General features: G+C 41.3%; 1 protein-coding gene across 5 annotated transcripts in view; it reads left to right on the forward strand.

Moving 5' to 3' along the window:
- PACRG (parkin coregulated) overlaps positions 1-12,721 on the forward strand; it is a 592,936-nt gene that overhangs the window by 385,503 nt on the left and 194,712 nt on the right. The window contains exon 5 of one of the 5 annotated variants that reach the window (XM_054558791.1): positions 9,942-10,522. The exons of the other annotated variants lie outside the window; for them this stretch is intronic. Coding sequence (XP_054414766.1) covers positions 9,942-9,994 — 53 coding nt within the window. The 3' untranslated portion in view covers positions 9,995-10,522. Of the gene's footprint in view, positions 1-9,941; positions 10,523-12,721 lie in introns of those variants that run through there. 5 annotated transcript variants of the gene reach the window in all.

Consider the following 12,721-nt stretch of genomic DNA (forward strand, 5'->3'; position numbering starts at 1 on the left):
TTATATGATGAATCTAAAATAATCAAACTTAAAGAAGCAGAGAATGGAATGGTGGTTGCCAGGGGCTGTGGGGTGGGAGAAATAGGGAGATGTTGGCTAAAAGGTACAAAGTTTCAGTTATAAGATGAATAAATTCTGGAGAGCTAATGTACAGCATGGTGACCACAATTAATTATACTCTACTGCATACTAGAAATTTCCTGAGAGTAGTTATCAAGTGTTCTCAGCATAAAAAAAAAAATGGTAATGATGTGAGGTGATGAATATGCTAATTAGCTTGATTATGATAATCATTTCACAATGTATTCATATATCAAAACATCATGTGTACAACTTAAGTATATATAATTTTTATTTGTCAATTATATCTCAGCAAAGCTGGAAATAAAAGAGGAAGCTTCTTTAAAAATGTGTCTATGATTTCCCATGACATGGACAATTTAGGATCGTAATCAACCATTGAAATTGTTAGTTAGCCAACTAAATCTCTTATGTACAAATAGAAACCTTGAATCTCGTAAAATCAATACTTAACGAATACCTACTGCATGCTGAGTTCCAGAGACACATGAATAAAGACGATATAGGCTGTGACCTTATTATACTGGGCTGGATTCTGTGGGGTGGGACTGAGAAGAGGGGATGACTCACTTTATCTGGGGGCATTGGAGAAGGCTTTCTAGGGGACCAGTCTGGATCTTGGAAAAAACAGAGAGCTACTTTATGCTTTAATCTGCATTAAAATTGTCCAGTGGTAAAGCTTTATATGCTGTGTAGATGGTAAATGTTTCTTACTTAATCAGAAAAGCATCCTAAGAGTGATGGATTCTAACTTGATTTTTACTGCAGTGGATGCATACAAAATGAATGAAGGGAATTAGTCTATAGTTCCCCCACGCCCCTACCCTAAGAGATAGTTTGTGTGAAAGATTATACATGAGGGAGGAAACAACAGGGCCAAACCTGAAGGATGAAAACTGATTTGACGGACTTGAGTTGAAAATAAAAACAAGCAGGACGAGGCTGCGATTGCAATGTGAAGTCAGCACGCATCTACTGTAATTGATTCAAATCCAACCAGGCCCAGAGAGCAGGCCAGGCCCCCTTCTGTCCACTCCGCATTCCATGCTACTCTTGGGTCCACACTCTGGAGAGACCATGAGATCAAAGATAAGAATCCTGCGTTCCTCTGTCAGTTTCAGCTCCTCACCTGCCTCTGAAGTGTAGTAATTACGTCACGGCCCCCCAGTGCAACCATGCCCTAACAGAAGCGAGCCACTTCAGCTGCTGCATCTATTCCAATGCTGGAAGAAAAGCTATTCATGCCTGTGGGCATTTGGGGCCTATAGGACCTTAATCCCTGCTCGCCCTCCCAAGCTGAGATACAGTTACACTTCTAGAGGACAGGGAAACTTCCTGAGGGGTGTATTAGTGCATTCTCGCACTGCTGTAAGGAAATACCTGAGACTGTGTAATTTGTAAAGAAACAAGTTTGATGAGCTCACGGTTCTGCAGGCTGTACAGGAAGCATAGCGGCTTGTGCTCCTGGGCTTCTGCCTCAGGAAACTTACAATCGTGGCAAAAGGCAAAGGAGAAGCAGGCCTGTCTTACATGGTTGGAGCAGGAGCGAGACTGGGGAGCAGATACTACGCACTATTAAATGACCAGATCTCAGATGAACTCATACACTATCGCGAGGACAGTACTGAGGGGGAAATCCGCAGCCATGATCCAATCACCTCCCACCAGGCCCCACCTCCAACACTGGGGACCACAGTTCGACGTGATATTTGGGCAGGGAAATAGGTCCAAACTGTATCAATTGAGGGGGATATGTCTGGGTGGAGGTGAGTCTTTTATATATTTGGAGTGATTGAGAGAGTCAGAACAACACAGTGTGTGCAGAGAGCTCTTGGTTGCAGAGACCAGCAACAGCAGTCCAGGTATGATGGAAATGAAAATGTTAGGCATGGCTTAGCAAAGTTCTTTTGAAAGAAACAAGTGAGTGTAGATGTTTGCTCATGGCACTATTTCTAGGGCTTAGGTCAGGGGCTCAAGGGCCATTCTCAAGGGTTTGCACCAGGGTAATGGAGAGGAGGAAAAAGCCTGAGAGATGGCACCTTAAAATCAGCAAGACTGAAGAGTTCATTAAGTATGGGCTGCAGAGAAGAAGATGATTCAAAAATGACTGAGAAGCTTGGGTGTTAGGCTGGTGATGCCATTTTCAGCACTGGAGAACACAGGAGATGCAGGTGGTGCATTGAGTCCTGGACATGGTGAGTCGGAGGTGCTACAGGGATCCCCAGGCGAGCACTCACAGAAGCAAGTTGGAAGGGCAGGCTCTCCATGCCTGCCCCATGGCCAGCATCATTTCTCTACTCCCTGTCACCCTCGGAGGAAGAGTTTCATCCAAAAGCTGGGTGAGCATGCCCAGGTACAGCTAGGAAAGTGGAAAATCAGAAAGCCAGGAGAGGAAAATCAGAAGTTGAATAAAAGGAGGATGAATTCAGGGAACACTCATCCCACACTGTCTAGCGTTACCCTTCAGGGTCCCTGCAAACCATCTAGGAAAGAGCATCACAGTGGAACTCGCAGTCACACTTGTGAACGTGGAACCCTTCTTGGTGCCAGCAACAAGTACAGAATTACTGAGTGGCCCCTGTGCTGCGGCTTCAGCTCACTGCTCAAGGGCAGGGGCCACCTAGAGACTGAGGCCGCCTGGCTCAAGCCACTGGGGAGGTTTCCTACCCCAGCACTAAGGGGGCTGGTGGTGAAGGCTCCCAGGAAATCAGAAAGGTCATGAAAGGAGTGGAGGTTTTGAGATTGCAAAAGAAAATTTCTGGCCAGGTCCAGTAGCTCATGCCTGTAATCCCAGCACTTTGGGAGGCCGAGGTAGGTGGATCACTTGAGATCAAGAGTTGGAGACCAGCCTGGCCAACATGGTGAAACCCCATCTCTACTAAAAATACAAAATAAGCTGGGCTTGGTGGTGGGAACCTGTAATTCCAGCTACTCAGGAGGCTGTGGCAGGAGAATTGCTTGAACCTGGGAGGCAGAGGTTGCAGTGAGCCAAGATTGCACCACTGCACTCCAGCCTGGGCGACAAGAATGAGACTCTGTCTCAAAAAAAAAAAAAAGTTTCTAATGAAAAAGGGAGGCAAGGTCACTATGTGGAGATTAGATAATCAAACTTTGAAACTGTTCAGCTGGGTAGAAGAAAGCAAGATCATGGATGTGACAATGTGTTGATGTTCATGCTTGTTGTCTTACTCGCCTAATGTACAGGCAGAGAATTGACAACATGGCTGATCTTAAAATTAGGTTGAGGTTTAAGAGAACTAAGCCTGTAAGAGTGATGAAGGCTGACTTAAGCATTCCGTCTTAACTAGGACATAGAAAACCTCGAGTCTGCTATTGACTCTGTCAGTAATTCATTATGTGGCATTATATATATAGTCTCTGTGCATTAGGGGAAAAACAGAGGTGAAAACAGTAATTATTTACTCAGAGCACACTGACTGCCAAGGTATTTATACACTGCACAAGGAAGAGGAAAATAATACTTGCCACCTACCTACCCATTAGGGATGACGTCTGGAGGGAGGCATTCAATTCTTGGATGAACGGGTGTATGAATAGCAGCATATCACCTGCTTCTGATCTGTCTTATTTTTGCATCAATTCACCTCCTGAGTGACAGTGGCAATGGTGCCACTTGTCCTTTGAGTCACTGATTCCATGTCTCCTCACCCAGGGCATGTGGAAGGGAAGGTTTGAGAGAAGTGAGGCCCCATTCTTTAAGGTGTGATAGAACATTACTAATTAAACACAAAAAACATATTTTTTAAGCAAAGTTACTGCATGGCTAATGTATTTTATTTATAGATCCCCATTTCTGGGTCCTTTAAAGGAAAATTGTTATTCATGTTAGGCTGATCCTACCTTACCTATGTCACTTGCTAACTTAGTAAAGAACTCTTTTTAAAAATTCAGAGAGTGTCGTATTTATTTTCCATACATCTTGTCATTTACTATGTATGTTTGTAAACAAATATGTTCCATTTCTTAGGAGACATCTGGTTTCTAACTGGTTTGACTTAATAAGGTAACAGAAGTTCCATGTTCAATCTGCCTTCAAGGGTTGCATTCTCTTAGTGATTTAATGCTTCAAATAGTGTTTCATTCAAGGGCAGATTCTGATTCTCTATTTCTCTCCTCTCACCTCCTCTTTCCTTCTCAGACATGTGGGAAGTGACCCTTGCATAGAGACTCACAAAAACTCTAAAAACAGAACACATAAAGCTTTAGGATATTTTCAATGACCCATTCCTGTTCTTTCCTTTACTTGAAAAAGTTCAGAAAGTCCAGGTCTAGGTCACATTCTAAGAGAGCTCACCCAGAGTGGACTCTGCTTAACCAAAGCCTTCAAGGGGCTCTTTCAGGCATGAGCAGGAAAATACATCCACAACAGTCCCCCTGCATGCAGATCCCAGGGCCATCTGACGTGCTCTCAGAGATGCTCATTGTTGTCATTTAACTGCGAGGGCCACAGAGGGGACAACTGCAGATTCCCGCTCTACAGCCAGACTCCTGGGGCCCAATACAGGCCACAGCTCTTCACAGCCATGAGATATGCGAGCATGCTGCCTAACTCATCTGTACCACCATGTTCTCATCTGTGAAACTTGGGTATTAATAGTACTTACCTCACAGGTTTGTTTCAAGGATTGAGTCAATATTAGCAAAGCATTCAGGACACCACCTAGCACCCAGTGAGTGAGACGTAAATAGTAAAGAAATTGGCTTTTCCTGGCGTGATGATCAAGTGATTGGTGCCCAGTGGCTCTAAGCAAACTGTCTTTGAAGGGAGAGAAGAAGCCCCAGCAGAGTTTGTTCAGAGCAGCTCAACGTCATGCAGGAGTTGCTCAGCTACACCCATCTTGGGATGATGGAGACTCCAAGTGTTATGTATTTTGCAAGCTTCATAAATCTGACCAGATATAGACAGAAGATTGTAACCTGTGCTTTTTGTTTATGAATGTTGTATTGAGACGAGTTGTTGAAGATGGTTAGGACAATTTAATGTTGCATAAAAACCACTTCTTGTAACATCTTAATACTGAGAATAGGAGGCTCAAGGCAAGAAAAGTGCTGAGAAAACAATCCCCCCAAAAAGTTCCTCTCTTAATTTCAACATCATTTTATGTATTTGTTGTTGTTGTTGTTGTTGTTGGTTTGTTTTATAGCTTTAAATGTTAGGATTACATTTTGGGGCTTATTATTCGAATCAAATACCTGGCACCATTCATTTTCTATTTCCACATTTGAAAGACCAAATGTTCATCATTTCTGGTGTCGGTTCAGCCTCTGGCCTCCTTTCTAAGACACATTTTGTAGAGTATTAGTTTTCCCATTCATAGCACGAGAAAAGTAATACATTCCTTTTTTATAATAGAAATGTGATTTGAGGTTGCTTACAGAGTAGGTAGAGATTTAGGGGGAAGGGCTGTGTTTTGTGTGGCTCTAGGATGAATTATGTGAAATAAGATAAGAGGGAAGGCTATAGTGGGTCACTTGAATACTGACCTAGTATTCAACTGTTTTTGAAAATAAGTTCTGCTCTGCTGTAACTCCTGCTGGCCTTCCAGAAGCATCAGCTGTGTCATACTACAAGTCTTAAAGGATCTCCCTTGTTTCCACTGCACATCTGCCCCCATGAATAAACTAGACGGGAGACATGGTCATGCTTATGTGTTCTTAGCTACTCTGTCCTCAGTGTGTGAAATGCCCACCTTTAGGGGCGCTGTTGGGGTGAGGCATTTTAGCTCCCAAAGGATCCTATTAGAGTTTGAAGGCCCTGAGACCAGACAGCCACACTGCACAGAGGGGCAGCCTGGACCCACGGGACATGAGATGAGTTAATCCACAGTTAGCCAAGAGGTTACCGCAGAGATACAGACATTCACTTATTCAACATTTAAGTGCCTACTATGTGCAAGGCAGAAATCTGCGTCTACTTTCTCCTCATCAGCAAAAGTAGTTCTACTTTTGTTTTTGGTTTTTCTTTTTAAGGAAAAAAAACATACTGTGGACTTCTGTATAATACTCCTTTTAGCCAAAGAATTCTGCAACTGAAGAGTTTGAGTCAGTCTCCATGGCATCCCTGGATGAGTTCTGGTCATGAAAGAGCTCAAATGATTCTTGTCAGCCAGGGGAATAAGCTAGACCCAGGCCCTCCCATGCCTGGCCTCATTCCTTTTTCATGGGAACAACGCCATACCTCACTAGACCCTAGCTATACATTCCTCCAGCCAAATGCCAGGAAGCATCTGACCATGAGACTTTAAGAGCAAAATGTTGCTTAAAGAAAAAAATGGGAGCTGTTCTAAATTCAAGAGCTATTAGATATACTCTTCCATTTTCTATGGTCAAAGTCATAACATAAAAACATCACTACAAATTTAAGAAATAGCTACAGTTAATTCAGTAGATATTGTTGTAGTGATTGAATGCCTGAAATGTGGTTTGAGGATCACATATTTAACCTCATCAAACCTCAGTTTATTCATCAAAAAATAGAAGTGATCATTGTTTTGTTGTGAAGAACAAATATTATAAAGGACCTTATAAACCATAAAGCATTATACACAGTTTATTCTTCTCTTTTCCATTCCTCAAGCAGGACTGTCAGTGCAATTGCCTTATATTTTAGTGCTATGGAGTAAATATTTTTGCTAAATATTACAAATCCTTTTGCTTACAAATTAGCCTGTGTCACTTCTATTTGATGGATTATCTGTCTACCTCGGGGCTACTGTGATGCACAGAGTCATGGGCTCACTCTCTTTGGCTCATCTTGTAGGTTTGCGATCACTCTTACAGCTGTCACTTCCAGCCGATCCAGGACTGCTGTAGCCTCTCTGCTCTGAAGTACACCTAGTATGTGAATTTCACATCACTTCTCAGTCATAAAACAGACCCATCAGAAGCTCATTTTCCTAAGTTTATTTTAAATTTATAGAGCATTCATTTCATCCTTCTCGGTAATTTTTTTTTTTTTTTTGAGACAGAGTCTCCCTCTGTCACCCAAGCTGGAGTGCAGTGGCGCGATCTCAGCTCACTGCAAGCCCCACCTCCTGGGTTCACACCATTCTACCTCAGCCTCCTGAGTAGCTGGGACCACAGGCACCTGCCACCATTCCCGGCTAATTTTTTGTATTTTTAGAGAGACAGGGTTTCACTGTGTTAGCCAGGATGGTCTCAATCTCCTGACCTTGTGATCCGCCCGCCTCGGCCTCCCAAAGTGCTGGGATTACAGGCGTGAGCCACTGTGCCTGGCCGGTGATCTTTTTTTCTCTCTCTTTTTTCTTTTCTTTTGCTGCTAATCTATACATGCAGAGGAGTTTTTGGAAGGAAAAGAGGGCGCCTTATTAATGGTCATTTTCTACTAATGGTGATTTTGATACTATTAGATACCTAATGTGGGCATTTAAATTGGTATCTAGTTCCACTGAGAAGAGTAGAAAAATTTCTAGTATAAGTACATTCATAATGTTTAGATAATATCTTGAGAAAAAAATAGACAAATTCACAAGTTCTTCTTTGACTTGATAGATTTCTGAGTTCTCGTGTGTTTGTCCATCTTCAATCTGCTTTACCACATTTAAACACACACACACACACACACACTTCCTTTTCTATTTGTTCAGCTTTACCGAGATGTAATTGTGCTATAGTTGGTTTGTGTGACCCCTCCGAATCGCATGTTGAAATTTGATCCCCACTGTTAGAGGTGGAGCCTACTGGGCGGTGTTTGGGTGTTAGGCAGATCCCTCCAAATGGCTTGGTGCCCTCCCCATGGTAATGGGTGAGTTCTCACCCTACTGTTCCCACAAGAGCTGTTTGTTTAAAAGAGCCCGGCACTTCCCCCTCGCTCTCTCGCTTCCTCTCTTGCCACATGATCCCTTCACAACAGCTCCCCTTCGTCTTCCACTGTGAGCAGATGCAGCTCCAGAAGTAGACACTGGTGCCACGCTTCCTGTATAGCCTGCAGAATCGGAAGCCAAAAAAACCCCTTTTCTGCATAAATTACCCAACCTTAGGTATTATTTTATAGCAACACAAATGGACTAAGACAAATTGGTATATGAAAACCACACATAATTAATGTGTACAATTTGGTGAGTTTGGAGGTATACATACACTCATGTTACCATCACCACAACAAGGAGACAAACACATCCATCATCTCCAGAAGTTTCCTTTTGTGTGTCTGTGTGAGGAAAGGAAACTTAACATAAGACTACTGATACAGCTCCAATGACTGGAGAAACACCAGGGTCCTTTGTCTCATGCCAATGCTATTAATGACAAGGACACCCGTGGAGTGGTTTTAAGGAGCGGAGAGTTTATCAGGCAAGAAGCAAGAAAGAAGAAAACAATTCCCTGGTATAGAGGGAGCTGGGCTCCGAACGGAGAAAAACCCTGTGTGCCCAGCAAAAACAGTTGTTTATACCTGGAGGCTGGAGGAGGCGGTGTCTGATTTGCATAGGGCCCAGGGAATTGGCTTGACCAGGTTTGTCATTCACATAGCCAACCTGGCCCTCCCACCCTAGCCTTTTAATATGAAAATGTGGGTCGCCATGATGTCCTGCACACGTGGTGTTATCTAGAGGCAGCCATGACAGCTGTGGTGACAAGGAGAAGAGACCGCCATGTCAGGTGGACCTGGTTTTTAGCTGTCGGCATTTGCATATCAATGTTGCCAGCCTGGTTTTTCAAGTTGCTTTCTTTTAGAAAGGAAATGGTTTGGGGGGTCGCTTTTTATTATAGGAAAATTCCACCAAGAACTCTCACCCTTTCTAGCTGCCTAAAAATTATTTCTTAATAACTCCTATATTACTACCCTCCTAACAGAATTTTAAGTGCACAATACCTTATCGTTAACTCTAGGCACCATGTTGTACAAGACGTCTCTGGAACTTACTTATCTTGTGTAACTGTAATTTGATAATCCATTGAACAGCAACTCTGCATATGCCCCCTCTCCATCCACTGGTAACCACCGTTCTATTGTCTGCTTCTGTACGTTTGACTATTTTCAGATGCTCCATATAAGAGTAATCACTCAGTATTTCTTCTTCTGCGACTATTTCACCTAGCATGATGTCTTCCAGATCTGTCCGTGTTGTCACAAATGGTAGTATTTCCTTCTTTTTTAAGCCAAGATAGTATTCTACCATATGCATATACCACATTTCATTCATCAGTGGACATTTGGGTTGCTTGCACATCTTGGCCACTGTGAAGAATGCTGCAGGGAACATGGGAGTGCAGATGTTTCTTCGAGATCACAATTTCAATTCTTTTGGGTATATACCCAGCAGTAAGATTGCCCACTTATATAGTATTCTATTTTAATTTTTTGAGGAACCTCCACGCTGCTTTCCATAGTGGCAGCAGTATGCATTCTTTGGAGAAATGTCTATTCAAGTTCTTTGCATGTTTTAATTGGGTTATTTGGGAGTTTTCACTAGTGAGTTGTAGGAGCTCTTTGTATATTTTAGAAATTAACTCCTTATCAGATATACAGTTTGCAAATATTTTCTCCCATTGCATAGGTGGCCTTTCCACCCTGTTGATAGTTTCCTTTGCTGTGCAGAAATTGTTGCCAGGGGTAAAGGGAGATTTGAAGTATAGGCCAACTTCAGAACAATTTGACTAGGCCTTTGCTAAGTTTTTTTAAATTAGGAAAATATATAGAATGTGACTTTAAAAAAAAATCAATTATCTAAGACCTTGTCTACTGAGTCTTAAGTTGAATTTCTAAATTCTGGAGCCAACCATGTGACCTTGGGCACATGAACAAAAGTTAATTCTATAAACTAGTTTAAATCCTCTAGGAATATAACATTATTTTATTTTATTTTATTTTTCTTAAGAACTTTTTGGAAAAGAGGCTGAGGAGGTTAGGAAAGAGCCTCTGATTTTATGAAGAAATGTCCAGCATTTCCCCAGGAATGGGATCCCACACAAGCACAACAGCTGGAGCAGTGCCGTAGAGTCGAAGGAAGGAAGAGGCTGCAGTTCAGCGCCAGTGGGGAAGCCAAGGGCATCTTGCGTGCTGGCGCCTTTGAGAGGCCATACAGCTGGAGGGTGCACTTTGCACTGCCTCATGTAGGCTCTGTAATTAATATGGCTGTAAATTTTGAAAAACTGTTATTCTGACAGTCAAAAATAATCCCCTATATATAGGCATCATGTAAACTTTTAAAATGTCTTTCACATCCTTCAAAATATATAATCTCATGACTTATAGTCTCATGAAAAAATAGCAAAGAAATATTTGGAATTATAAGAGAGGAAAAAGTAAAGAAGAGAAAAGTATTTGCCCTACTCCAAACAAAGCAATGCAATTGTGCAATGGAAGGATAAGTCATAAGAATACAGTAGAGACTTCAGAAAAAACTCCAAGAGTGTATGTGGGAATGTAGAAATTCAATAAAGGTGATATTTTAAATCAGTAAGGAAAGACTAGATTATTTAATAAATGAAATTGAATTAAATGATTCTCCGTTTAGAAGAAAATAAAGTCAGGAGGTATGTCTCATAGCAGTCTCCAGATACTTTTAAGGATGTTTAAAGATTTAAGTGTAAAAATATTAAATCTATAAAAGTACTAGAAGAAAATATAATTTTGTTAAATAATTTCAGAGTGAGGAAGCCATTTTCAACCACAGAACAAGTTCTAGGAAGTATAAGGAAAAGACTGATGGGTCTGACTATATAATATAAACTTAAAACTCACATACCGTGAAAAAACTCAATATAGAGCTGCACAGCAAATGGCAAATTGGAACAACATAATCTCAACACATACAGCAGTAAAGGTGTAATGCCCCAGACCTATGAAAGACCCCTAAATAGCTGTAAGAAAAAGACACACAACTCAATAGAAACAGCAATTCAGAAAAGAAGCATAGTCAAAAACAATGAAGAAATGAGCTACCTCACTAACAGTAAATTCAAACTGCTATGAAATATAACCTCCAATTTTTATGAAATTCCAAGGAAACGGACATTCTTGTTAACAGTTGATGAGAAGGCAAATAAGCATGATGTTTCTGAAAGATAATTAACTTTCTTTTAATACTAAGTGTGTATACCATTCAACCCCTAAACTCTACTTCTAGGAAACTATCCCACAAGAAATAACAACACAGATGTCAAAATAGTAAAAATTTCTGAATTTTCTGAAATAGTAAATATTTCTGTGCAGCATTTTAATCAAATGATACATATGTTCTGCCTTAGGAAAAAGGAGCACAGTTTATTGTAACATAAAACATGTACATATACATACAAACGCTTACACATTGCAGATCAAAATGAGCTGTCTACGTTTATCTGACAGATGGTCTGTGTGTCCGTATGTGTGTACATACATACAAAAACACTTATGTGTATCCTAGTAACAGCATAGGAAAAAGATTGGATGAACAGGCACCTAACTGTGATGATTCTTTGGGGGTCAGGGGATTGCTGGGATGAGAGATTTTTGTTTCAAACAAAGTATGCCAAATGATGTTTTCATTTATAAGATACCAAAATACAATGGCATTCAATTTCACTCAGTAGCATATGCAAAGAATTGTCTCATTAACCCCTGAATCAAGCCTTTCACCTTTTGCTGGAACGGCTGACCTTGAGACCAAACACTAGAACCACCCATGGAACACCTGTTGAATACATTTAATCCCACTAGATGAGCCTTCCCACTTCTGTTCATTTCACAGAACTAATTTCTGTGGCATTTTATTTTTACACAACATTGAAACCAAGATTGTCTTTGGTATTTATGAGGGCATTTACAAAAGGAACAGAGCAAATGCGGTTGAGACAGGTCACAATAATTCTCTCTGTCTCTCTGACACCCAGTGTTTCAAGCTTCACCTTCCTTTTACACATACTTAATTAAATTAAAATACAGCGTGCAAAGAGAGCAATGGCAAAAGAATCTGAAAGGGCACTGCAGAGGTGAAAATCAAATAACCTCATATAAACCTTTCCTATTAAGAGTGAATATATTTAGATTTTTAAAAATAAAAACCCAGAATAATTATGAAAGCAAAATGCCACAGATCCAGATAGACAGGAAAAGAAAACAAAGGTGCTATAAGTCCACAAGGCCCATGGTGTTCACATTTCTTCTTGTTTTGCTCAACTCTGAGCTGCTGGCAGTTGTTGACCTGAGGGGGAGTCTATCCAGGCACCCAGGTAGCGCTGCTGGCCAGGTCAGATGCCATTGGAGGGAGGGTGGACACACAGGTCAAGTGCTCTTGAGCCCCTCCCCACCTCTCACCCCAACTCTTCATCGCTAAGTAGCTGGGAACTGACTATGTAGCATCAATTACACATGTACAACTCTGAGGAATTGTCAGACTTTAGCCCTAATAGTGCCTTCAGTTTTTTTTTATACTATGTAAATAAATGCCAACAGGGTCAATGAAGTGGCAAGTGCCATTTCTAACATTTAACAAAAGTGGTGTCATTTCCAGAGCTCTGCCCAGCTCTGACTCTTTCTCCCGGAGGGTGCAGAAAGAAAAACAGAAACTTTTCTCGAAGGCATCATATTTCAGACAAGTATTGTTTCAATTATGACATTTTGTCAAATTGTGAAGTTCGAAGGACAAATTGCCTTGGCCTATTCCTGCTTAAGCCT

This window comes from Pongo abelii, chromosome 5 (genome assembly GCF_028885655.2).
Source record: "Pongo abelii isolate AG06213 chromosome 5, NHGRI_mPonAbe1-v2.0_pri, whole genome shotgun sequence".
Taxonomy (NCBI): Eukaryota; Metazoa; Chordata; class Mammalia; order Primates; family Hominidae; genus Pongo; species Pongo abelii.